At 51.3% G+C, this 27,692-nt stretch overlaps 1 protein-coding gene across 4 annotated transcripts in view; it reads right to left on the bottom strand.

Moving 5' to 3' along the window:
* The window catches only part of BTBD11 (BTB domain containing 11), a 259,542-nt gene that overhangs the window by 47,198 nt on the left and 184,652 nt on the right, over positions 1 to 27,692 (bottom strand). For 3 of the 4 annotated variants that reach the window (XM_040985026.1, XM_040985042.1, XM_040985034.1), the window contains one exon: positions 7,592 to 7,744. In XM_040985026.1, coding sequence (XP_040840960.1) covers positions 7,592 to 7,744 — 153 coding nt within the window. Of the gene's footprint in view, positions 1 to 7,591; positions 7,745 to 7,921; positions 8,055 to 27,692 lie in introns of those variants that run through there. The other variant, XM_040985051.1, reaches the window with a different exon arrangement.

Here is a 27,692-nt window from a genome sequence, read left to right as displayed (position 1 = left end):
TATTTGCATCATTCATTCACTCATTCTTTATTCATTATTATACCAGGCAGCTAGTTTCTGCCCAGCCTTCCATTCTGAGATAAATCTAAGCTGTGACTCTGCTGGAAATATTCCCTGCCCCCAGCATCTCCCTTAGCCTCTGTTCAGTTGGGACACAGCTCAGCCAATCAGGGGATCCGTTTGCTATCTACACCTGTCTTCTCCTCCAGCTCCTCCCACCATGGCCTCACCTATGCTGGCGGATGTAACCATCATGGATGTTCACTTGCTTTGGACATGGTCCCAAACATCAGTCAATGCTGGCTTTCAAAAATCTCAGACATCAGGGGACACAGGAAGCCCATGCCATATGTGTGGTGTCACAGGGGTGAGGAGGGTGGCTTCCCAGCCAGTCTGCCTTGACTTTGTGTTTTCCTGCACCTGGGAGGCTGTCTGTCCCAGGAGTGCAAGAGACTCACTGGACCCCAGCTGGGCTACACCCCAGGTCTGGGTTCATACACTACTGTTGGCTGCCCTGCAAGTCTTTATCTCACCACTGGCTTGTTTCTGGCAAGCAGGAAGAGCCAACTTTCATGGTCCATACCATAGGGCATAAGAGTGAAGCTAATTATGGCATGTTACGATGGTGCAAGCCCTGTGCTAAATAGCTTACTGGTGATTTCATTCAGTCCTGCTCACTACCTCAGAAGGTGGGAGTACTATTATCCTTGCTTTACAGATTTGGGAAGGAAGGTCTAGAGAAGTGAGATACTTGTCTTAGGTCACACAGTGAGAAAGTGGTCCAGCTGGGATCTGAACCCAGGTTTTCAGGCTGCAGGGTCTGTGTCTCTAACTTCAACCCTCTGCTTCCTCTCTAAGCAGATGCCAGTGTGGGACTTCAATTCCCTGGCAGCCCTGTTCTGCTGAAGGGGGCTGATGAAGACTCACATTGGAAAGGTGAACCAACACCTTCAAAGTCAAGTCCACTGGGATTTCTCCTGCTTTGCCTGTATGCATGTGCGTTTTGTGAGGGGCATCCTTGGCTGCATACGCTCCTCAGCTAGAAACCTCACAGGTAGCCGTCAGTACAAATTCAAGAGTGAGGAAGCCTGCATGGGAGACAGGCTCCAACAGCCCTGCCTGGCTATCTCTCACTTCTGACCCCGCCCCGTGTTAGCTGTGTTACGGGTTACGTTCCCTAAAAAGACTGGCTTCAAGTTGCAACCTCTGCTACCCATGAGCATGATATGGGGTCTGACTGCTGTCCTTGTATGAAGATGGAAATCTGTGAACAGACATGGAAGGAAGACAGCAGTGTGACGATGGAAGAAGAGACTGGAATGACGTGGCCCTAAGCCAAAGAATGTCCAGGGCTGCTTAGAGCCAAAAGGAGCCTTTCCACCAGCTTGGGAGGGAGGACCACCCTGCTTACACCTTGGTTTGCATTTCTTCCAGCCTCCAGAATGCAGAAACCATGAATGTGCACTGTTTTTAAGGAGCCTAGTTGGGCATGGGTTGTTGCAACATCCCTGGGACACCTGGCAGCCCAGTTCCCTGGAGGCAGCCCTGGTTAGGCATTTCTCATCCAGCCTTCCTCAGACACCCCAGCTTGCACAGCACACACCAGCCAGGCCTACACCTTCTCCACTGCTGCACCTGTTTCACTTGAGAACACCCAGGCTAGTTTCTTTATTGTGATAAAATATACATAACACAGAATGTATCATTGTACTCATGTCTTCCAGAGCAGTTCTGGGCATTCAGCAACTCACCACCACCCACCTCCGCCAGAAGCTCTGCTATCCATTAAACCCCCTTCTCCCAGTCACCAGGGACACGGAGTACTGTCAGCCACATTTGTCATCACATCCTGCCACTCCCGCTGCCTCTCTGGCCCTGCTGCTTTGCCTTCAGCCCAGCGGCCTGGACTGCTCGGCTGCAGGCCTGCTCGCCAACCCCAGCTTGCCATGGCTCATCTTCCACACGGCCAAGGCCCCTCCCTCCAATAACAGGAATCTGATGATCTGAAACCGATTCCCTGCTTAAAAAATCGTGACAGCTCCTCCCTCTCCCAGGCCACAGTTCAAGTTCTTTGGCAAGCCATAAAACATCCCTTCTGGGCTGAATTCAGCCTTGCTTGTGCCCCATCCAGTGGTGACTTTGTTGGGCAGGGGCCGGACAGGGTTGCGGGGAGGGGACACTGCACGTCTCCTCCAGCTGAGCTCAGCACTGCCCGTCATCAGAGCAGTCCCCATGGTTTTCTGAAACTGCCTGGGGACCTCTCTGTCTGCCTCCCACCCATCGAGTGCACATCAGGACAGCCGTGTGGCAGGTGTGCTGGGTGTGTGCTAAGAGTGAGGCTGTCTCACTAACTTGGCCTGTTGAGCAGGCCCTGTGTCCTGTCCCTGACCCTGCAAGGGGAGGGCAGCTGGGCCCCAGAGCGGTTCCCCTGGGATCAAGGCAGGGGCACTTTCCTGGTTTTTCAGGAGGCACTAATGCACTGACACCAGCACGAAGGAGGCAGCGGCTCCAACTGGGTCACAGCGGGCCTGCAGCGTGGACTTGGATGTGTGTGGGGTGAGGGAGCGGCTGTTGGCACAGCATCTGTGGGGCAGCTACGGGACGTAGGAGGACAAGGGCACCCAAGGAGAGAGGACAAAGTAGCTCCTGATCTGGGAGGAGCTGAGGAGCTTTCCAGAACCCCGCGGAGCCGGGTCCAGGTGCTTGGCTTCTGCAGGGCATCTTGCAGGGGAGAGGAGAAGGAAGAGGCAGCCTGAGGACAGAATTCAAGGGTCTTCACAGACTTGCTCAAGACGCATGGCTGGTTAGACACAGCTCCGGATCCTCTCTGTCCTCCACCCCAGTTTCCTCCATAAGCTCCCAGCTCCACTGGATACCAGGAATTCCTTTAAGATTCGGGTCAAACTGGCCCCTTTCCTTCAAGGTCCTGAGGTGCTCACAGAACTGCTACAGACTGACACGTCCTTCTAGTCCCTGGTCTTCTCTGCCCCTTCTATTTCTCTGTCTTGGCTGTGGTGTTCAAGCTCTCAGCCTCCCTCCTGGTCACTGTCCACCGATGTTGACTGCCTGCCTGTTCCCAGGACAATTTGGTATCTATGGATTCCGAGAAGGGAAAGATGGCACCATTTCCCTCCCTCCCCTGCCCACTGCAGACTCCACAGCCCTGGACTCAACCAACTGTGCAGCAAACATATTCAGAAATGAAAACTGCACCTGTACCGAGCAGGTACTGACTTCTTTCCTTGTAAATGATATCCTCAACAATACATTGTAACAACTCTTTATACAGCATTTATAATATTTATAATATAATATATGAGACATCACAAGCAACCTAGGGACCACTTGAAGCCTACAAGAGGATGATGTGTAAATACAAGGCTGTTTTACATAAGGCACTTGCAGGTGGATTTGGATTTTGGTATTCTGCCAGAGCACAGCCACAGTTCTGGATGGATAGCTGAAGCATGCTGTACCTTTTGGCACCAAGAGTTAGTACTGACTGTGAGCACAGGATCCGCTCTCTGTTGTGTGGCCTGGGCAGGCCATGGGTACCTCATCATACATACTTGGGGAATGAAACTGAACTTCCAGCTGGGATTTGCATTTCAGGTCAAGTGTTCAACATTCACCTTGGGACTTAATTTGGTCCACACCAGGCAAATACTCAAATCTCTAGCCTCAAAAGGTGCCCAGGAGACTCAGGAAGGACTGCATGTAGCTCGTGCAATTCCATCCCACATCCCAGGAAGCAGTTGACGCTCCCGTCTGCAGAGAGGCTAAGCCAAGCCCCGTGAGACAGGGGGGAGGTGACTTGCTGAAGGTCACCTGCTGGAAAGCTGCCAACCTGATTGATAAGACTGTTAAGGATTAGGCACATAGTAGGTGCTTGATAAATACAACAAAAGCACGAGGCCAAGAATGCAGCAATGCAAGGCTCCCAGGTTCCATTCTGAGACTCTGCAGGTTATTACTTCTAAGCTTTTCTATTCCCAGCTTAAGATCTGGTTTGAAGCAGCTGCCAAAAGATCATACATTCTAAGCAGTGAGCTCCTGCTTTTAACGGCCCCTAAATCCAGTGGACATTTACCAGCTAAGAGAGGACTGCGGAGTACCCCTTGCTAGGCAGAAAACCCATCCCTTGCCACCACAAGGAAAACAAGGAAAATTTCCCTTCGCGTTTCTCAGTTGACAAGGAAGAAAATAGGAACCTGCCAAGAGATGCTCACCATTCTTTCTTTCTTTCTCTTCCAACACCTCCCTTCATCCCACCTCTTCAACTCCCCAAGGACAAGAATACAAAGCAGGGCTGGGTGAATTGCCCAGGTTTAGATTACCTGATACTTTAATTAAGGAAGAATAAATGGGTCACCTCTGACAGCTTAGGAAGTGCAGAGGATCCGCCTGTGATTCTCTTGAATTCCCCATCACCATGGTGAGCTGCACAGTCGCTGAGCCAAAGACAAAGCCAAGTTCTGGCCAAGGTCACCGAAAACCCGCAGCAGCACTAGCTGCACGCCCGTGCAGTGTTCACCTCTTCCCGGCTCCAGCATCCATGCCGGCCGCCTCCCGCCAGGCGACCTCCACCAGCTGGTGGGTGATTATGTGCGCTAACAGTGCTGACACTGGCAGTTGCTGACACCAACTCCCCAAGTGTGTCGGGGTGCCCAGGTTCCGCACCCTGCCAGAGCTAGATATTAAAGAGGGAAGCTCAGCTCCGACTATGTCAGAACTCAGAACCCACCCAGCATCTTCTAGGATGAACATCTGGGAGAGGAGGTATGGGGCGGGGGAAAGAAGGAGATGGTACATTTGCTTCCTCTTGCCCAGTTCTCCATCCTAAACTAGCTGTGCCTCTGAGCAGCTGTGTAACCTTGGACAAATTCTACAGACCCATGAGCCTCAGCCTTCTTGTCTGAAAATGGGATCACAGAGTCTGCCTTGCCCAGCTGTTGGGGGCATCGAGGGGCCTCTTGGTCTAGGGTACAGAGCAGGGCTCTGACCTTCATTTTGCTTCGTGTCTGGATGAACACAACTTTGGGGGTCCTGTCACCTGGAGGTAGTGACATCTACTTGATGTCACTTGGAATGAGACTAGAAATTGCACACAGAGAAGTTTCTGTGTGTTGACAGACTGAAGCATAGGTGCTGTTTTCCAGAAAAGTTGCTTATTTGCTTAAGCACTCAATTTTTATAGTCAGTGGAACCTGGAAATCTAACACATATTATTTAGGAAAGCAAATGGGATATTTAAATTTTTTTTCTTTGAAAACCATTTCCAAATCTGATGACCATTTAGCTGGAATCACCAATGAGTATATTGTTTATTCCAAATTCCCAACTGGGAGACAAACAAATCGAAGAGATGTGTGACCAAAGCCAGCCCAGGGGCTCATCCAGCAGGGGCTTCCTTTGCAAGTGTTAGCAGTTTGGCTTTCACACCTCCAGTACTCTGTCCTGAATGCAGGGCCAGAGCCTCTGCCTGGACAGACGTCAAGATGGAAACAGCGCGGCTGTCAGACTGGCATGCACCTGTTCCCTATCCATGCCCTCTGCTGGATGAGTGACATGGTGGCCCTTGGGCTCACATACACTCTAGGGGGCGGTGAACAGACAAAGGAGGAGGACCACCAGGGTCCCCTGGGAAGACCTGTCTGGAGTGGAGGACCGAGAAACCACACGCTTGATATGTGGATCCTGCTTGCCTCCCAACACTTGCGTGATGTGGGGTCTTGAGCGTCACCTCTGGAAAATGAGGTGGCTACTTTTCTGGATCACAGTGCTTGCTTCCTGGCCTCCCCAGGTGAAAAAGCAATGTTTGCTGTGTAGTCTTTGTTGTGTCAGGGGTGGGAGAGACTTGGGGGTTGTGGCTAGAAAGGACTGCTTCGTGGCACATCTTTGCTTCTTGCATAGTCTGTGCTGAAGCTTCCTGTTCACAACCCCCAACTTCAGGGAGAGAGTGGCAGCGCAGTGAATCCCTCCATGTTACTTGTGGGAAAAGGATGCTCCAGAGAGGTGAACCAGGTCCCCTGAGGTGGCATAACCAGTTAATCACAGTGTTAGCATTGCAGTGAGGCCCCAGGGTGCTGGGGGCCAGGTTCCTGACCCATAAGCTGCACGGTCTCCTGGGAGCAGGACCAACCAGGGAGCATTCTGAGGAGACACGTCATCTTCTTTTCTCTCCAACCCAGCAGCGCCAGGCTGAGGTTGGGGCCACCGGGCAGCAGGGTGCAGTGGGTACCGGTGGCCCCTAGGAAGCAGGAGGTGGGACAGTGTGGTGGGCAGAGGCCAAGCTGTACAAGGTGAGCCACGGGGAACCTCTGGCCCGGCATCTGCATCTACCACATGCCCTGGCAACAGACTCCTGCTCTGTAACCCGAAAGATGAAATGTGTTCCTGAGTCTGCGGCTCGAGGAAAGGAGACGAGAAATGAACACCCAGCCCTTGTTGCAGGGGGTAACCAGCACGCAGCAGGTGCTTGGGAAACAGCTGTGCCCCTCCTCCCCCCGCGTCTCCCTGACACCTGCTGCTGTCCCGGGTAATAGGGAGAGATGCAGTTGCCCAGCCAGGAGGGACAACTTAGAGAAAAACCCGGAGGCAGCGAAGCCCATGCTTAGAACATCTGGATGCCCCCGGTCTCATAGCCCTGTGACCCTGGGCACGTCTCTCTCCCATCTACTCTTTCCCCTGTTGCCTTCTTTGCAGGGGACAGAAGGGCAGTGGCCACTCCGCAGGCGTTTGAGATTATATGGGGCAGTCATCCGTGTCAAGCACTCAGGGTGGTACCCAGCTTCCTGAGAAAGCCAGCACTGAGGACTGCGCTCAGCTCCCGTGTGTGCTTGGGCACAGAGGCAAGCCCTGGGTAGGCAGCGGGCCACCTTTTATACTAGACACTTGTCCCCTGCCCCACCCCACTGTGTGCAGGTGGTGTGGCAGGAACCTGGCCTTGGGAACTTGGGAGAGAGAATGAATTCTCAGCAGGTAGAAGCAGAGCGAGGAAGGCGCGAGGAGAGCCTGGGTGCCTGCGCGGGAATGTACACACACACACACACACACACACACACACACACGCACACACACACACACACACACACACGCTGCTGTATTTTCTCTGTCATTGCTGTCTATAGCCTGGTAATGCCTCTCCTGACTGGGCAGCTTCACTTCTCTTGCTTTGGATGTTAAAAGACCCCAGGTCTGGGGTCCCCAAGCAGCACGTGACTCACTTCTCTCTTGCGGCCAGGTTCAGGCATGAACAGGGTCAGGGCTCGGTAAGCGGCCCTGTACCCTCCTTGCATAGCTAGATAGCAATTACACTGCCGCCAAGCTTGCTTGGAAACCAGAAGGAGAGCGAGAGCCAGGAGGGAGAGCGCGCACAAGGAAGAGACACAAGGGCGGGGGTCGGGGGTCGGGGGTCGGGGTGATGCGTTGCCATCTATCCCCGGAGCTCCCGCCCCACGAAGTAGCTGAGCAGCCTGGCTCCCCAGGGCTCCCCGCGGGACTCTCCAGGCACCGGCCGCCCCTGGTCCGGCTCCTCCCCCACTCCCCGCCCCATCACCACCCCAGGTGCACGCACACGCAAGACCCCTACCTGAGCTGGCGCGGCTCGCAGTCCACGCCGGGCAGCAGCAGCCGGGCAGCCTGGCGCACGTCGTCGCTGTCCATGGAGAAGCTGCGGCGGTGGCCGGCGTGAGCCACGGCCACCCGGATCCATTCCATCAGCGGCGGCAGCACGAGGAAGGGCCTGCAGTGGGAGGAGGGACGCGGGGACTCGCGGTTAGGGCGGCCATGGTGTCAGGGGCTGCCTGCCGGCCCGGCCCCTCCTCCCGACGTGGCTCAGCGGGGCGGATACCGCGCCAAGCCCCCTCCCCCGCCCCCCAAGCCACCTGCACCCAGCCCTGCTACTCCCTGGAGCCCCTGCCTCTGAATTCCGGCGCAGGGGGAGAGCCTTTGGAGACATCCGGACCCCACGGGAGAGCCTGGGGCGGGTGCTCTGGGCTCTTTGGGCCTCAGTTTCCCCATCTGTATAAGGGGGATAATGTGCCTAGGAGAGGACACGCTGTCACTGTTGTGTGAATGGGATCCCTCCTTGCAGCGATCATGTGAACACCAAGGAGATGAGTCACTTAAAGCACCAAGCACAGACAGGGTCTGGAGCCAACCAAACGCCCGCGATGGCCCGGCTCTTCCTGCTCCTGGGCTCAGGGATCCTGGGTCCAATCCCACCTTCAGCTGCTCCCCGTCATCTTTTGGAACTGACCCAGGCCTCAGCTCTGCCCAAGCATGGTGCTGCCAAAAGACTGAATGCTTGGAAAAGGCACTAAGAGCGTGAGGCCAGCATCAGCCTCCCCTGGGAGCCAGGCTGGGCAGTGGCCCAGGAGTAGGCAGCACAGCTGTGCTCTGGGGCTGTGTGGTTCCATCTGGGACTCTGTGCGAACCACAGGCAGCTCAGCTGCTAATGGGATCTGGGTGGGGGTCCAGCTTGTGCTAAGCATGACCTGCCTGCAACCTTGCAAGGTCGAGATGCTTGCCCCATCTCCCTTTTTCTTCTAGACACTGTGAACTGGGCCCTCACAGGATCAGTCCCTGGGGTGGCATGTTGGGGGCAAGGCACTTTTGAAGGACTCTCCTGGAGACTTGAGCACTGTCTTGGGATTCTGACTGAGCTGGTGCAGAGTACTGCTGGGCACAGGTAGTTTTTGACACCCTCCCACCCCCCGTGACTTGAATGTACATCAGATCGGGCTGGAAGGCTTGCTCAAAATTCAGGGATCCGGGCCCCTAGCTCCCAGAATTTCTAGTTTAGTGGATTGGGTGAGACACCCAGAAACTTGCATTTTAAAAAAATTGTTTATTTGAAAGGTAAAGTGACAGAGATGCAGAAAGACAACCTTCCACCTGCTGGCTCACTTCCTAACTGATCACAACGTGCTGGGGCAGGCCTGGAACTCCATCTTGGTCTCCTACATGGGTGGCAGGGGCCCAAATACTTGGGCCATCCTCAGCTGCCTTTTCAGTCATATTAACAGGGAGCTGGATTGGAAGCAGAGCAGCCTGAGACACAAACTGGCTCTGAAATGGGATGCCAGTATCACAGGTGGCAGCTTAACTCACTGTACCACAGTGCTGGACTCTAGAACTTGCATTTTTACATTGAAGTCTGAAATGGGTGCTGCTGGTCTTGGGATGGCACTCAAAAGAATTTTCTGTCCTAAAGCAATTGTCAGAGGGCCTGGGAATTAGCCTGGCTTAGTCGGGAGGGGAGGAGTCAAAATGCAGATTCCCTGGATACATTTCCCTCCAGATTTCCTGGTCTCATGGAGTTCAAGGCTATCATCGCGACAGGTGGCCACTACGATGAAGGGGGGCGGGGCAGGAAGTCACCATTTGAGAATGCACTAGGCAGACATAACAGGCTCCTTACTATTCAGCAGCGCCCAGGACACTGGGAGGCTAAGGGGTGTGTCAGGTGTGCTAGTTAGGGCGGTGAGGGTATGCCGTATGGTCAAGGGGCCTCTCTTGTCTGCCCTCATTGTGGAACTGGAGAGGAGGGTGGTCATTAGATGGTGCATCCTTGGGGAATTCGGGTGGTGCGAGGTTCCCGCATTTTGGGGGGGCAGGTCCAGTTTTCCCAGAGTCAGTGACTTCCAACAGATTAGTCTGTTCATTCATCTCAATGAACCCCATCCATGACCTCACCCAAGTGCCTGTGATCAACCTAATAGCCAGCTATGTGTGCACTCATTTCACAGATCAGGAAGATGATATTTACCGAGGTTAAGGACCAAGTCGGACTCTAGGTATTAGGTTAAGGTAGGCCACGTGCTTTCAGCCCAGAAGATAACCAACGCGCTCATCCTACTTCCCAGTATGCACCTGTTACCCTCCCTGGGGAGTCAATCTGGCCTTGCATCCTGCATGTTCACTCCTGGTCATGCAGCTCCATTTCCTGTCTGTAAGGCTGGTGGCCCTTTAACAACCTACACCCAACACACCCTTCCAATCTATTCCCCCCATCAGCCTTTCACCTGTAACTCCACCCCACATAGCCCTCATCCCAGAGGGCTCCCACTGGCCTTGCACACACCCTATGGAATATGCCACTTGGCTCACCTCTCTTGCTGCAGCCCCAGGACGGTGCCTGGTGGCCTACAGGACTCAGCAACTACATGGTTACAAGACAGATGCTGACTTACCAATCTCTTACTGAGTGACACTAATAGTACTGAGCATCTGAGCCCACGGGCCCGTCGGGGCAGTCTCCCCAGGTGCATCTGCCCGAAACCGCCTGCTGGCTAGGCTGTCTCTCTCACTTTCCCATTCTTTCCATCGACGACATGGAATCGGGCACTCAATATACACGCCCTGAGTTGGAACTGAATTGGGGTCCGTGGTCTCAGGTGAGCAGGGCCCATTCTTGTCACTCTGTCATCACCATGGCTGGAAATTGGCCTCTCCTCCTCCCACCCCGGTGCTCTGAGCTTCTCTGAGGTGCCCTCCCCGTTGTCTTCCCTGGGCTGGGTGGCCCCTGAGCTCTCCAGCCCCATCTCCAGCATGGGGGCTGGGTTTCTATCCCACAGCTACTCTTCAACTCCTGCCTTTTATGCTCCATGCCCAGTGAGGCCCAAGGCACGAGCCAGCCCCTGATGAATCCCAAAGAGAAGCAGGAAGAAGAGCTGCTGCCTTCAAAACAAAACCTTACTGATTCAGCTGGCATGCTTCAGAATAAGAAATCTTGAACCCCCAGGAGTCCGGCTTCCTCTGGAATTTTCTATGCACTTCTTCTTTCCTTTCAACACTGCCTTCTCTTCGTCATCCTGACCTCAATAGTGTATAAGCTCATGAATTCTTTGCCAGCAACTCATTAAAAAAGCCTTCTTATCTTGTCTATTCGGGGGAGGGGGATGGGGCGTGAAACAGCATTATTGTGATTTTTTTGCGGGGGGGAGGGGGAGGGAGAGCTGGAGATGGAAAGAGAATTCTGAGGCTTTGAGTTAAGGAGGAAGTGGAGAAGGCCAGGACCAGAACATGTTGCATTCTCCCCATGTATATTTTAAGAGAACAGCACTCTGCTCCCTAGTATTTTTTTCTCCACTTACGTGTAGTGACCAGGGCTCCGGTGGAGAGGTTCTTAGGCTGTTGGTTCTCAGCCTCAAAGCAGGAGTTTGTTAAGATTACAGAGGTCAGGGCCAGCGTCACAGCATAGTGGGTTAAGCTTCTGTACTGGCATGCCATATATGTGCTAATTCGAGTTCTCTGCTTACAGACTGGGCAAGCAGCAGATGATGGTCCAAGTTCTTGAGGCCCCTGCACCCGTGTGGGAGACCTGGAAGAAGCTCCTGGCTCCTGATTTCAGATTGGAATGGTTCAGCCCTAGCTGTTGTCATTTGGGGAGTGAAAGATGGATGAGAGGTGGATCTCTCTCTTTTTTTCTCTCTGTTTCTCCTTTTCTCTGTGACTCTGCATTTCAAATAAAAAATAAAATATCTTTTTTTTTTTTTAATAAAAGATCACAAAGGTCCTCATTTCATACCCAGAGGTTTGGGTTCAATAGACCTTGGGGTGGGGCCTGGGCATCTGCATACATTCCTGCAGGACTTCTGGGCAAGCCATTCATCCCTGACCCCATGACAGAGATGAACACACAAAACAGTCTATTGCAACAGGGAAGCCATCCCCTAACCCTGCACCACAGCTGAGGAGGGCTCCTGGGTGGAACTGAAGGTTCTAGAAGGGGAGAGGAAACCTAGATGGGCTTCCTGGACAATTGAGTCAGCTCCAGGAAGTCTACAAGGCCAGACTCACGTATGGGGATGGAAGAGCTGGAATGGGGACGAGAAAGCTGGAGAGGAGTGAGCCTCAGGGACTGGGAAGCTGGGTACCAAACGGGATGGGATGTGGGAAGATCCTGGTTTGGGATTCCAGTGTGGCTCTGGCAGTGACTCACTGTAGGACTCTGTACCGCCCTCCTCCACCATGTTGTCACCATCTCACCATTGGGTGACACGGCCCATGGCAGAGCACAGCAACTTTTATTTTATATAAAGGGGCCAAACATGTTAGGCTTCAGGTGGCAACTACTCAGCTTGGCCACAGAAACATAAAAGCAGTCGTGGGATGTTAGGAGATGAATGACCTTGGCTGTGTGCTGATAAAAAATCCACATGATTAGCAGGGAGGTCCTGGCTGGCTGACACGGGCCTGCCTGGTGCCTTGCAATGCTATTGTTCCTTGAGTCTGTCAGAATAGCTGCCGGTTGTGTGGTGGCAAAGGGGAGTTGGGGGAGAAGACCACAGAGGTCCTAGCGATGGGGACACATAGAGGCCACGGTTGGGTATGGGGGATGTTGAATTGCACTTACAGCAAGGATCTTACAAGACTAAAGGCAAGATTTAGCCAGGAGTTCACACTGATAAAATGTCAGCTATCAATGTCTCATATTAACCAGCCATTCTTTAGGGAGCACTTGCATTCCAGGCCCTCTCCCAGAGTCTGGGATACAGAGAGCTACCCAGTCTCGCTGGGGAGATAGACAAGAAACATAGAAATGGGGCTGGTGTGGTGGTACGGGGGGGTTAAGCTTCTGCTCGCAACCTCAGCTTCCCATACTGTTCCCAGTTGTTCTAAGGCCTGGTTGATCTGGTTCTGGTCCAGCTCCCTGCTAAATGCAACTGGGGATGCAACAGAGTACATGGGGCCCTGCTATCCATGTGTGAGATCAGGATGGAACTCTGGGTTCCTGTGTGGCGCTTTGGGGAGTGAATTCACAGATAGAAGGTCTCTCTTTCTTTCTTGCTCGCTCACTCTCTTTCAAATACATAGATAATTTTTATTTTTTAAAGAAACACAGAGGGCCTGGTGCGGTAGCCTAGGGGCTAAAGTCTTCGCCTTGCAAGAGATGGGATCCCATACAGATGCTGGCTCGTGTCCCAGAAGCCCTGCTTCCCATCCAACTCCCTGCTTGTGGCCTGGGAAAGCAGTTGAGGATAGCCCAAAGCCTTGGGACCCTGCACCTGCATGGGATACCCGGAAGAGGCTCTAGGCTTGTGGCTTCAGACTGGTTCAGCTCCAGCCATTGTGGCCGCTCAGGGAGTGAATCAATGGACGGAAAATTTTCCTCTCTGTCTCTCCTCCTCTCTGTATATCTGACTTTGTAATAAAAATAAAGTAAATCTTAAAAAAAAACAACACAGAAACCCATGCATAAGAAAGCAATCACAAACTGTGCTCAGTGGTTCAGTGTCGGGATGCCAGGACAGAGAATACACAGGGTTAAGCCTAGGCTGCTTGGAAGGCCTCTCTAACCAGGTGCCAAAGCCTCGAAGCTGAATAGGAGTCATTCACATATGTATGTAGGGGAAGAAACATTCCAGGCAATGGGGGCAGATTGCGCAAAGGCACCGGGACAGATAAGACCTTTCTCTTTTCTTGTCAAAGTCTTGCAGAGCTATAATCTTTTAATTGTCCCTTTCCACATTGAAGAGCTAGAAGAGATGGGGTGGCCAGGACACGTGTGAGGGCAGTTACCGAAGCTCCCCAGAGATATCAATTAGATCTGATTCCCTGGAACCTGAGAATGTTGATGAACAAGAATCCAGGGAAGGGAGGGCCATCCCTGATTCTTCAGGTGGCCCATGAGTGCGGTCGGTCCTTAAGAGGGAGATGGGTGCAGATCTGGGATAGAAGCACACGACAGCAAAGCAAACCGGCTATCAAGATGGGGGAGGGAGCCAGGAGTTGAGGGATGCTAGGAAGGCAGCTCAGGAGATGGACTCTCCTCTGCAAGCCTTCAGAAGCATGCACCTGCCCATGCCTGGGTTGTGCCCAGCGCCCCCTGGCTGTGCCCTTCTGTATCTGCAGTGCAGGAGTAGGATGACTTGAGAACTGTTCCCCCCAAGCAGGTGCATGGCGGCCTGTTACATCAGCCACAAGAAGCCAAAGCAGCCGCAAAGTCAGGGTACTGATGAAGTTGCTGGGGTGTGGGAGGAGGGTAGAGCAAGGATGCCCGCCAAGAGCAAGGGCATGCATAGGGCTTTGGGCTCAGCTCACACTGCACTGCCTTGTCCCGGAGCTCGGAGTCTGTGCATCGTCGTATCCCCCAGATTCCTATATGGAAGCCTTTAACTTCAGGACTCACAAAGTGACTGCCTGTGGAGATGGGAGACGTTAGGGTGCATCTTGTAAAAAGGAGGAGACTGGGACCCACAGACCCAGAGGGCCAGATGTGCAGAGAGGGGTGGCCGTGGGAAGACACACAGAAAGGGCGGCCATCTGCAAGCTGAGACCCCCAGGGCCTTCTGGGAAACCAGCCTGGCTGACCATGTGCTTGGGGATGTCCTGGCTCCAGAAAAGTGAGAAAACAAATTGCTGCTTTTTGAGGCAGCCCCAGGCCCCAGAGGCCCTAGGTCCTGCGCATTCTGAAGGCACTTGAGCAAAGGGTCCCTCACCCAACAATACTCTGCAGGTTGCGTTCTGCACTTGAGAAGCTCAAACTCTGCAGGGAGCCGAAGGCATCTGGCTCATGTGCTGCGAGCTAACGTCAGCGGTGAGTCTAAAGCTATTGGGAGGGTGTCCATAGTAGCAGTCAGAAGCATCATGGGCTATGTAGAGAGACTGAGCAGGAGTTGGGACTCCAGCTCTCCATTTTAGCTAGGTGACCTTGAACAAGGTATTACAGTTTTGTTTTTTTTTTTTTTGCCTTGGTGCTCTCATCAAGAAATCGGGCATATAATAGGACCCACTCCAGAACTGTTGGCTGACCAAATAGTGGTGCTGTTTTCCCCCTGAGGATGACCACACTAATCCCTGAGACTGTGAATGGTGCCTTATCTGGCAAATGGACTTTGCACATTTGATTAAGGAAGGGATGTTGAGATTATCACCAGTTGGCTGGAACCAAGCCTTGCTGCCAGGTGGAGTCAGATGTCAGACTTGGGGCCTCCCACACTATGAGAGAATGATTCTGTGTTTTCTTGAGCCTCCATGTTTGTGCTTGTGTCACACAGCAGCTGCAGGGAGCACATCACACAGAGGGTTAAGAATTGAATGGGTTGATACAGGTGGCCTTGGATCCTAAGGGACCGCCCCACCCTTTGCCTGGCATTCAGTACCATCTGCCTTGCTCTTGGCGAGAGGCAGGTAGGGGCCTGGCCACCTGGAGCAGTGCGGAGGGAGGCTACTGCTCCCTCTGCAGTGGCTCAGGCCTTGCCTTTGTACACTGCATGGCCTTGACTTTTCATCTTGGTGGCTGTTGCTCGGGTTGCAGAGGAATTTGGATGCTCATGGCTTGGGCAGCTCCTAATTCTTGAGTGAAGGAATATTGGCTGAATAGTAACATTGCCCAGTGCTGGTTTCTATAGCAATACCCACTGCAGGCTCACCCTGCCTGTAGGTACTGAAGCCAGGGACATGGCAGGGCTGAGAAGGAGCCTCAGCTGGTTGCTATAGTGACAGCTCTCCTGTGTGAGTGGGTGGTGGGACTGTGCCCAGATTGCCCTAGGAGGGAGGGCTCCTACAGACAGCTTGGCATGGGAGGAGTCAAAGGGTACATTCCAGGTCAGTGGTTTTGAACGTGAGTGGGCATGTGGCTCCCTTGAGATTTTTGTTAAAATGCAGATTCTGACTCAGCAGGTCTGGGTTGGGGCCTGAGATTCTGTATTTTAAGTGAGTGCTTGGCAGTGATGTGGCTACGGGTCCATGAAACACATTCTGAGTAACTGAGCCCCAAAGAACATCATCATGATTCAAGCAAGATACCAGGGGACGTGGATGCTAGGGTTTCATTGAAGGGGGGCCAGTGAGACAAGTGGTGACAAGGCTTCCAGAGGCATCTGAGGCGCAGGGAACAGTGGATTGCAACAGAAGAATAGTGGGTTGCATCCAGAGCTCCCGATGAAAGTTGGCTCAGTGCGACAGACCGGCTGAGCCTAGCTCTGCGCCAAAGCGCAAGGCCGACCCTGCGTCCTCCCTTGCATGTTTCCCATTGTTGGCATGTAAGCACGTGCACGCTCCAATCTCTGGCAGTGAAATGAGCTGGGAGCAAAACCGTCAGAACTCACAGTCCTCCTGCAGCAACTGTCTAAAGCGCTGGGGTGGAAGTGAGGGCGCTGAAGAACTAGAGAGCAGGAGAAAGTACTGATTCCTGGGCCTGGGGCTCTTTGCCAGGGCTGCTGGAAGGCACTGCCACTAACCTAGTAGCTTCAAACAGCAACCACTGCATCTGGAGGCCCCAAGCCCAAAGTCAAGGTGCTGGCAGGGTTTGTGCCCCTTCCTGCAGGAAAACCCATTTTGTACCTTGCCCAGTTTTGGGGGGCTGCTGACATGCCCTGGCTCGTGGTTGAGCCACTCCAGTGCCCACCTACATCTTCATATCACCTTCTCCTGTTCCACGTGTGTTCAGCCTCCTTCTAAAGGACAGCTGCAATTAGATGTAGGGCCAGAAAGCCCGGACCGTCTCCCCATGTCAAGGTCACGCCTAGGCCCCACCTGTAAAGTCCTGGTTCTGGAGGTCAGAACTGATCGATGGCTCCGGGGGCTGTGACACGGTTCCTGCACATGAGCCTCTCCCTGCAGCCACCTCCTCAGGAGGCCCTTGGGTCTCAAGAGTGCTAGCTTTGAGCTGTGGGATGATGGGCAAGCCCAGTGTCCTTCCTCATACCCCATGCGGGGCCCCGGCATGCCAGCCTGCCTCTTGCCCTCCTCCCAAGGCATAGTCCAGCCTGGCTTATGGGTATGGACTCCCCTGTGATGAGAATCTGATATCAAATGGGGTGGGATGATGATAGGGACTCAAGATAAATGTGGCCCTGGGAGTGGGGCTACAATTCCAACAGTGGGGAAACCATAGGCTCCAGCACACTGGTCCTCAAGCACAAACATCAAACATCCCTGAGGGGGCAGAGGCCTACAAGGGGGCAGGGTCTGGCCTGGTCAAGGCCAAGAGGCCAAGGTCAGAATGAGTTCCTGGGGGCAGGTGGGCCAGTCTGTCTCTCGAAAGATCAACCTAGAAAACCCAGGAAGCCAGCCTGAGGCCTTACAAGGAATCTACTGCCCCATTTGAGGTCATGATTTATCATTATTGCTCCAATAATCCTAACATTATTTATTTTGTTACAATGAAACGTCTTGAATCATTCTTACTCATGGAGACAGAACAACGAGATACAAAGTTAACTTATATTTCTGATCACTGCTCTTAAGTAGCCATTCCTAATCTGGAGTTTAACTTCCTGACTTGACTTACATGAGAAATGAACTGCTATCTTGTTCACACACCTGCTATTTGGGTTTTCCGGCTCCCATAGCTGCATCTAAGTTCCCATATCACACAGTTTCCATATCATTTTTAGTCTTCCTATGTCTTTGTCCTTTGTTCCACTATAATACACTTGAATTTCCTTCTGTTTACCACAAATGCATACAAAACTTTCCTTGAAATGATTTAAAAAAAAAAAGATCTACTATTTCATCCTTTAATTGGGAAGGCAGATTTATAGAGAGGAGAGACAAAGAGAAAGAGCTCCCATCCTCTAGTTCACTCCCCAAGTGGCCACAATGGTTAAGAGCTGTGCCGATCTGAAGCCAGGAGCCAGGTGCTTCCTCCTGGTCTCTCACGTGGGTACAGGTCCCAAGGCTTTGGGTTATCCTTCACTGCTTTCCCGGATCACAAGCAGGGAGCTAGATGGGAAGTGAGGCAGCTTGGATATGAACCATATGGGACCTTAGTACTTGAAGGCGGTAAGATTAGCCAATTTAGCCATTGTGTTGGGCCCAAAATGATCGTCTCCTAAGAACTGGGCCCTTGCAGGGCCGGTGTTGCAGCATAGCGGGCAAAGCTGCAAACTCTGAGGCTGGAAACCGGTAATGGGCACTGGCTGGAATCCCAGCTGCTCCAAGGGCTTGGGCCCTTGCCCAAGTTCAGGTGGGTGATGTGGATGAAGCTCCTGGACTTGGTCTGGCCCTGCCCTGGCCACTGGGGCCACTGCGGACATGAACCAGCAGATGAAGATCTCTGTGTTTCCCACTCTGTCTCTGTAACTGAGTAGAAACAAACAAATGAGCTGTGCACCCTTGTAACCTTGACACTCTAATCCTTCTCAGAAGCACATTTATTATAATATTGGCTGTTGAGAGTGAAGTTTACTTATTTAAAGGTGTAAACTCTGTCATGGGAAGCTAAATTTGTTCATCAACCTGATGTAAATTTACTAACAACAGCCTTGAACTTACTGTAATTAGCCTGAGCAGCAAAAACAACTACCCGGATGCTCTTAAGGCCAGAAACACATCTCAAAGTCTTTCTTCTTGTGTAAATTTTCTTGCTTGTAAAAATTCAAACATTAAAAGTAACAGCTTAGCTTTCAAACACCATGCTGTTTCCTCTGCCTGTGAGCCCAAAGCACAGAGGAATGCCAAGAAGGGGCCTGGTGTGGTCTGCAGCTGGCTTCTGCTGTCTTTGCTGTCCTTGCCACCGGGCTGTGGCTTTGAGGATATGATATTCTGGTTCCCTTGCCATAAATCTCTTGAACTCGCATTACCTGTACTTGGCGGTGTGACAGGGTGGCTTAAATTTATCCTGCAGCCCTGATCAATCAGAGCCCTGCTTATCAAAACACAGATTCAAGATATCCGAGGTTGCCCGGGCCACGTGCACTGCCATGGAATGAATCGGGCAGAGTCCCAGGTGTGTCTGGACCAAGCTCTGCTCCCAACTCACTGTGTACCCTTTGTATCTGCCCTATCTCTCTGGGCACAGTCACCGGGTATAGAACCTTCTCTTCTAGCTTTGAGTAGCAGTACATACTTTTGAAAGACAGGTAAAAGAATTGCTGTAAGGAAGTTAGAAAAGTATCTGGGGGGCGGGGTGCAGCTGCCAGTGGAATCTTCTGTGTGTGGGAACTTTCTGTTCTGATTAAAATCTCCAGATCCTGGACTGCCCAGTAGAGTTGCCAGAGGACCCCCATGTGGGCCCTGAGCACTGGCGATGCAGCTGGTGGGATGGGTCAGTGGCTTCCCTGATGGATCACACAGCAACAAGGCGTGTTTTTGGGCCAGTAATTCTCCAGATGAGAATCCTAGTGGGAAGGAGGCTGTATGAGATGTTAAGCATCTGAAGTTTTGACTTCTGTCTTTTCATTTTTGTTTTTCTTAAAGCTTTACTTATTTTTTTGAGAGTCATTGCAGAGAGAGCGAGAGAAGAGAGAGAGAGAGAGAGAATTTTCCATTATTTGGCTCATTTCTCCAAATGCCCGAAATGGCCAGTGCTGGGTCAGACAGAAGACAGGAATCAGGAGCTTCTTCTGGGTCTGCTAGGTGGGTGCAGGGGTCCAAGTACTTGGGCCAACCTGTGTTGTTTTTCTCAGGTCTTAGCAGGGAACAGGATTGGAAGTGGGGGAGCCAGGCCTCGAACTGGTGCCCATATGGAATGTTGGCATTGCACATGGTGGGTTAACCTGTGCAGTCCCTATCTCCCCATCCCTATGATCTATGCACATCATCCTGACCCTAGAGCACCCACAGAGTTAGGTGCTATCGATGCCTCAGGCTCCACCAAGCAGATTCATTCTCTTTTTTTTTTCCTATACATTTTAATTTTGTTGATAATCTTTACATAGTTGATTAGGGCGCAAAGGATCAAGGGCTAGAGAAAAATGGATAAGACCATTGTTATCATATTCTTTTTCCTTCTTGTGTCTGGGGGAAGGGGAGAGATAAGGGGAGAAGCCACACCCAGCCTCCCAACCATCCCAGGGTCCTGATGTAGGGCCTGCTCCCATGGCTCCACTCAAGTGGTTTATAGTTCAACAGTCAAACATTTCCATTCTTATCATCATCCTTATTGTATACTTCCAAGGCTTAGTCCATGTGGCTAACTTGCTAGGTACCAGTGCTGTTGGGTCAGGGCTGGGCTGGGATCTCAAGTCTCTCAGGATACACAGTTCCTGGACTAAGTCACTTCTCTCGTGAGTCTCCAAGACCAGGGTGACATTGCCTGAGCCACTAAGCAGTGACACATCAGGCCTCTGTTATGATGTGCAGAGGCTGGGAGCCATGGGCTTCGGGTTTCACTGGGGTAAGAAAAGGTCAGAGGAACTGGCATTGTGGTGCAGTGCAGTAAGCTGCCTTCTGCGATGCCAGCATCCCATGTCGAGATGACAGTTCAAGTCCTGGTTCCTCTGCTATCTAGCTCTCTGCTAATACACCCAGGACAGCAGCAGAAAATGGTCCAAGTAATTTGGCTCCCGTTACTCATATGAGATAACCAGGATGGAATTCCTGGCTTTGACCTAGCCCAGCCCTGGAGATTGTAGCCATCTGGGCAGTGAACCAGAAGATCAAAGATTCTTCTCTCTCTTTCTCTTTCCTCCTCCTTTCTGTCATCCTGCTTCTCAAGTAAGTAAATAAATAAATAAATAAGCAAAGATGTCTTTAAAAAGAAGTAGATCAGGATGCTTCGTGTAGCTGGAGGGGACACTTTGTACACTGAATGCTGCCATGTGCAGATAGGACCACATGACTCGGGAAGACTGACTGCTCAGTGCACAGCCAGCAATTGGCTTAGACATAGTTGCTGCTCATTGTTGGAAGTCTTCTGGGTTGTTCAGATTTTCAGACATGTCTAAGAGTTCCCATTGGACTCAACCTGCCACATCCAAAAAAGAATATTTCCTGAAGTGGGGTTCTCTTTTTCAGTTCTTTTTTTGAAAAACGAAACAAAACAAAGTTGATTTATTTATTTATTTGAGAGGTAGAGCTTCAAAAAAAGCAGAGAGACAAATGGACGGGTCTTCCATCAATTGGTTTACTCCCCACATGGTCACAATGTCTAGGACTGGGTCAGTTTGAAGTTGGGAGCCAGAAATTCCTTTTAGGTCTCCCACATGGGTGCAGGGGCCCAAGTGCTTGGGTCATCCTCTGCTGCTTTCCCAGGAGCACTAGCAGGGAGCCGGATGAGACTGGAATAGCTAGAACTCTATTCCAGTGCCATGGGATGCCAGTGTTGCAGACAGAGGCTTAACTCACCACACTACAGCACCGGTTCCTCCCCCCTCCTTTTTTTTTTTTTTTTTTTTTTTTTGGATAAAGATCGTGTGCTTAAGTTATGTGCCAAGTTAGACAATGCCCAGCTCCCTTTTTGCCTCGGTGGCCAAGAATCTCAACACTAAAGTCTGTACTTCATTGCAACAGCCAACCTTATGAGGCATTTATTTTTATTTATTTATTTATTTATTTTGCTAGACTGTTCTTCCTTACTTTTTAATCTTAAGTTATTTGGAAGTGATTTGGCTGGTTCACTCTCTAGATGCCTGCAACAATGAAATGGAAAGCAGGAGCCTGGGACTCCATCAGGCTCCTCTACGTGGGCGGCAGAGATCCACCTGCTGATAATCCCAGGATGTGCATTACCAAGAAGCTGGAAACACCAGTGGAGCTGGGACTCTCCGATATGCCATACAGACTACCCAAGCATCACTGTACCAAACACCCATCCCTCTGTTGTCTGTGATGCCATGGATTTTGCAGCGTTATCGTTTGCTGGTGGCCCTGTTTTAGCTACCTCATGCTGTGTGTCTATCTCAAGTCTTGTTCGGAGTTAGATTGGTTGTAAATGATGAATAAATAAACATCATCTGTCTCAGACTGGTCCAATGCACCCAGGAAAATAAGGAGAATGGCAACATGCAGAAGGAAAGCCTTCCTTTGAAAAGCCGAGGGATGGAAACGTTCCCAGTGACAAGAAAAACAAAAAAGAAACATAGAGGAAGGAGGGAAGAACTGAGGGAAGAACAGGCGTCTCTGAAATCAAGGCAGAGATGAGGGGAGGAACAGGGTCATTCTGGTGTCAGCGTGAAACAACCACATGGCCATGCAGCAGGTTTATGAGAGGCTGGTGAGCCTGGATGAGCGGAAAGCACCGATATGTTTTACCTGTCAGGCTACCATTCTGGGGGTGAAGGGTGTCAAAGCTGGGACGGAAGCTTGTGGGTTTAATAACAGAGAAAAACCCCAAGAGACCAGCACGTGGATGCCACCTGGGAAAGCTGAGCTCACTCTGCCTACACACTCTGGGGAGCCAGCGAGGGGAGAAGGAGATGAAGTGAATTCCTACCCACGCACCCAGCCTGCCCTCCCTAGGAGAATCCAGGGCTCACTCGTTCTCATCAAGGAAGGGGTTGAGGCCAGCTCCAGAGTGGCAGAATAATAACTGTGAGCTCTGTGCTCACAACAGAAAGAAGAATCAGTGCTGGCCAGGCTGTGCACTGCACCTGATCGAGCTGGAGGGGTGCACACAATCTGAGAAGCAGGTGCAGGGCCTGGATGTGGATGTGGCTGGGCTGCAGGTGCTGGTCCTGAAAGAGCCATGAATGGAAGTGGAGAGGACAGGATACAGACATCACCAAAGCCCTGCTTGTCTCTCTCACCTAAATGGAGGCCATGAAGTTAGATGACTCAACAGTGGGGGGGAGAGGTACAAGTGCAATTATCAGACACCTTCTTCTATACCAGGAGCTGGACACATAGGATCAAGGTTGGTGCAAAGTATGAGATTTGAAAAAACCTCCATAGAATTAGAAAAAAAAAAAATAACTGGATGACAAAAACTCCATTATTATGTCAGGGTCCTGTCCATTTCTATTAAATCCTCCAGCCATAACTGAAGCAATGCCACAAGGTGCCTACAGGGGGAGCTCATGCACCCTAGCTTAGCGCACAAGGCTGGGTTCTGACACTTTCCATGAGACCCTTCCACCTGTTCTCTTTTTGCCTCCAGATTTCCAGCCGCTCAGCACTGCAGCATCTTCTTCTGCTCATTTCTGTGACATGTCCAAGTTGAAGAACTGCCTTCCCCCAATGAGTCTACAGACTGGCTGCCCACCTTCCATCTCTCTGGTTAGGCATACGCTCTAGGGGGTGACTGGGTATGCCTCAGAACTATGAGCAGGAATCAGGTCCTCACAGTGGGCTGGACAGAAGTCACTGGCCTTTTCTGGAAGAGCTAGGCTTCAAGCTACAGGTGCGTAAGGATCATGGCAATGCTTGGGTGTTGGCTCCTGGGTCCAAACCACCAGCAAGGGAGGAAAGGGTTCCTGGCAAATGAGAACCATGCACATTATCCTTTGATTCCTCCCTCTGGAATACCCAGAATGGGAAATTTCAGAGTAGATGAGGCTTAACGTTTGCCAAGTTGATAGCTGTTTCCAAGAGTGCCAGGTTTGTAGCCAGACAGCCTTGGGTTTTGTTCCCAGTGGTGCCAGATAAGTGGACCGAAGGCCAGTGAGCTCTAGGTGCCAATCAGGAAGTCAGAAAATCTATGCCCTGCAGGATTTCCTGGTACACAGAAGTCATGTTTAATTGACAGCTCATTCCAGGCAGTGAGCAGTAGTGTCCTTAGAATTAGGGATTGGAATGGTGCCGCAAGCCAGTGTTGAGCCAATCCAAAGATAGGAACCAGGAGCTTCTTCTGGGTCTCCCACATGGGTGCAGGATCCCAAGGCTTTGGGCCATCCTCTACTGTTTTCCCAGGCCATAAGCAGGGGGTTGGACAGGAAGTTGAGCAGCTGGAACACGAACTGGTGCCATATGGGATCCCAGTAAGGTAATGTTCTATCTGCTGAGCCATTGCACCAAGCCCTGTGCAGAATTCTAATTGTGGGTGTGTAACGTATTCTTGTTGTGATCTGTGTTTTTACCACTATCACAGCCAGACTGTGGGGGTGTACATGGATTATCCATATTTGCATCCTCCAGACTTGCACAGAGTGTCACATTCACTCCCCACGCTGACTACCAGCTTCAGGAGGGCAGGGAGCCAGCTCACGTTCTGCTTATCCCACAGACCTCCCATCCACTTTCTTTGAGCGCATTAATGAATGTCTGTGAACAGATGAACATCTGACTGTGCACGTGCTTAGCTTTTACTTGGGGAGGTTTCCCACTTCATTCTGGAGAGTGGTTCACTGGAACACAGTCCAAGGAGGCTGATAAAAATAGCAAAATGTGGCTTGCTTTCACTGGCGTTAGGGTAGGAATTTCACCTAATTCAGACGTAATGAGAACCAGGTTTGGGTGGAAACTAAGTGAAGAGTTAGACCCAGGATCCTGCCAAAAACCCAGAACTGCAGTGAGTTGCAAAAGACTTCAGAATCTGGGAAAAGCAGATGTGAGACGGAATGATGGGCTGGTGTTAGGCACCTATTCCTCCTGGGTTCAGATGTTCCATGTGCCACATCACCATTACTGGGAAGGCAGCATGTGTGGCAAGGATGGGCAAGGATGTCACCAGCCAAAACGCTTTTGGAACACCTGGCAAGGCTGTCAGACAGCAGAGGCCGACTTGCACTAGGCAGGCTTTAAACTGGCCAATGGGGTTGCTTGTCATGAGCATGTGTTTTTTTTTTTAGCAGATAGGCTATTGTATGCTTCAGAAGTTAACTGCAGTCCATATTAAGGAGACTCAATTTGTTTTAGTTCAGTTTGACTCAGCTCAAGCTAACATCTATTGAGCTTCTCATCACAGATGGAATAGAAACCAAACTCCTCTGTGTGCTCTCAAGGGTCCCACAGGACCTGCTCGAGCCAACTCTGAACTTCTCCTTCTACCACTCTCCCTCCTCACTCACATGGCTCCAGCCGAGAGTATGCGAGAATGCTCCCACCCCAGGGCCTTTGCACTGACTGCTCTCTCTGTCCGGTGAGCGCTTGCACACGGCTCACTGCTTCACATCCTTTAGGTCTCTGCCCTAAAGGTTGCCTCCTTAGGGAAGCCCTCCCTGACTCGACTGCCTAAGATAGCACTTCACAGGTGCATGGTGTGTTAAGACACTGCCTACAATGCCAACATCTCATATGGGTACTGGCTGCTTCACTTCTGTAGCCAGCTTCCTGCTTGGGAATTTAGCAGAGAACAGACTAAGTGCTTGGGCCCCTGCATGCTTGTCGGAGGTCCAGATGGAGTTGCAGGCTCCTAGCTTTGGCCGTGTCCAGCCCTGGTTGTTGCAGCCACTTGGGGAATGATCTCACAGATGGAAGATCTCTCTGTCTCTTTCTCTAACTCTACCTTTCAAATGAAACTAATACATCTTTTTTTTTTTTTAAAATAGCACCTCATATAACTTGTACTTGGTTTGACTATTCGATTTTATTTCCCATTATAGTATTTATACTATAAATACTGCCTGATGTACTATTTTTTAAAAGATTTATGTATTCATTTATTTGAAAGACAGGGCAAAAATGAGTGAGAATGAGAGTGAGAAAGTGAGTGAGAGAGAGAGAGAGATCTTCCATCCACTGCTTTCACTGCTCAAATGGCTGTAACAGCCAAGTCCAGGTCAAGCAGAAGCTAACAACCGAAAACTCCATCCTAGTTTCCCATCATGGATGGCAGAGACTCAAGTATTTGAGCCATCTCCTATTGCCTCCCAAGTATGCCTGATGTTTCATTATTATTTGAAGACTTATCTGTTTGAAAGGAAGAGTTACAGAGCAGGAAGAGAAGGAGAGGGAGAGGAGAGGAGAGGAGAGGAGAGGAGAGGAGAGCAGGGCTTCTGTTTACTGGTTCATTCCTTCAATCTCCACACAGTGGCTAGGGCCAGGCCAGGGTGTAGCCAGGAATCTGGAATCCCACCTGGATCTTCCTTTTAGGTGGCAAGGACTCGGATATGTTGCTGCTTTCCCAGGCGTATAGCAGGGAGCTGGATTGGGAGTGGAGCAGCTGGGGTTCCCAGGGCTTGCATGGGGATCTGGTATCACAGGCAGTGGCATAACTCAGTCGCAATGCTGCCTTCGGTGTTTCATTATTTATGCTCGTTCCCCTTCTGCCTTTTGTACAAGGTAAGCTCTGTAAAGGCAGCTATAGTGCTTGGCATCCAGTAGGTGCTCTATAACTGAAACAGCATCAACCCATGGTGATACCACAGAGATCGTGCACCCCAGTGAGCTCCTGGTTTAGTGCAAACAGCATGGGAAAAGCAGATGCCATGCCACCCACTGGGAAGCTTTGTGGCAAACATTTGCATTCACATCAAATATTATTGGGGATGTAAATAGAAACAGCCTCCATCAGTCACAACTGAGGCCTGGGAGCACAGGCAGACCCTGTCCCAAGCACAGAAATGGGAAGGAGAAAGGGTTTGCAAAATGAATCCAGGCAGAGGGAATCGGGTGAGGGCAATTTCGGGGGATTCTGCATGACCTGAGGTAGCTGAAGGAAGAAGAGGTTGGGAGATGTGATGGAAGATGAGCCTGAAAGATAACAAGTGTCTGAAATGGGAGAGCCATTGACAGAGCATGCTGAACACAGTGGGGCCTTCGTTACAGACTGTCTCCTTGGAACCAGGGTCTGGGTTGAGTTTTATGGAGGATGAGGGATTTAGTTAGGCCCCTGAAGTTCTTTCTAGCAAGGGGGTTCAGTGTGGCCACACATCTCTGGCTTTCCAGGACGGCCGTCATTGCAAGAAACTAGCTCAACTGTTCTCAGTGACAGGTGCATGCTTGTGATACCTTGATTGCTGGTTGTGGACAGGGATCAGCAGGGACAGAAGGGCAGGTGACCACAGCAAGAGGCAGGGTGACACGGGATGAAGTACTCCGTGGTCTGAGGACGGAGTTCAGGAACAGGATCCCAGAGGTTGTGGAGACTGTGGTCAGTGCTGGAGCTTGCAGGATACACCCCAGCTCCAGCTGTGGGCTGGTGTTAATTTTCCATTTACAGCAATATTTTCTGCTGCCCCAGCGTTGGGGGAGTAGGTGCTGAGGGGTGGGCTTCTGTGAATGAGATCACCAGCGAACAGTGTGATCAAAGACTGCACAGGGTGATGGCTGCAGCCTTGGAGTTGGAACTCAGCAGAGGGAAGAGGATGGCAGCCTAGCAGAACACCTGCCTGCCTTTTGCCAGCCTTCCTCCCACCAATAGGACAGACCCAAGGAGACCTTTTGCAGCTCATGTTTGTTCTTGAGAGGAAAACCAGCAGCAGCGCAACATCTTAAAAGTCTATAATTATAAGCACGCAAACATAATCATCAGACCAGAACCAACTGGTCCCTGGCGGAGTCTCGGTCATTCACAGATGTGGCAGGGCACATTTGCAAATGAAGATGGTACCCAGGGTGAGCTGACAGCTTCTTGTTGGAGGGTGGTGGCATGCTCTCACGTGTTGTAGAAGTGATGCAGGAAGATGGATGTGGGTCTCCAAGGATGCCTTCCTCCTCCGTCCGCCAGAGCAGTACTTTGGGTTCTATTTAACTACACAATGAGTACAATGTGTGCTTTTTTGGGCAAACTGCGAGACATCTTCGGAGTTAGCTCTCTGAAGACGTGAAAAGCAACCTAGGAGCTTGACTTCAGTCAGTCTCCCTCCCCCGCTTTGCTGCAAGGATCAGGGCTGGGGGCTGGAGAATCCCTGGAGTTCAGGCCAAGAGATTTTCATCTTCATCTCCCTGAGGACAGGGTGCACCAGGTAGGTCCACTGCTCCTGGCACGGCCCACAAGGTCTTGCCCACTGGAAAAGCAGCCTTGTCGTGGGGCTCGCGGGCAGGTTCCTGGCAGGGCTGCCGCTTTCATAATATTTGGCTGTCAGGTGCCCAATGAATTAACCCCTCAGTTGCTCCAAACAGATCAATACCACCTCTGTGATATCCATTCCCTCTTCATGGATGTTTAAGATGCCCCACTGTGGGCAATTTTGAAAGAA

The sequence above is a fragment of the Ochotona curzoniae genome, unplaced genomic scaffold (genome assembly GCF_017591425.1).
Source record: "Ochotona curzoniae isolate NIBS_2020 unplaced genomic scaffold, NIBS_Ocur_1.0 contig_1014, whole genome shotgun sequence".
In the NCBI taxonomy this organism is placed as follows: domain Eukaryota; kingdom Metazoa; phylum Chordata; class Mammalia; order Lagomorpha; family Ochotonidae; genus Ochotona; species Ochotona curzoniae.
The sequence above is the reverse complement of the archived record's forward strand: the minus strand, read 5'-3'. Positions and strand labels throughout refer to the sequence as shown.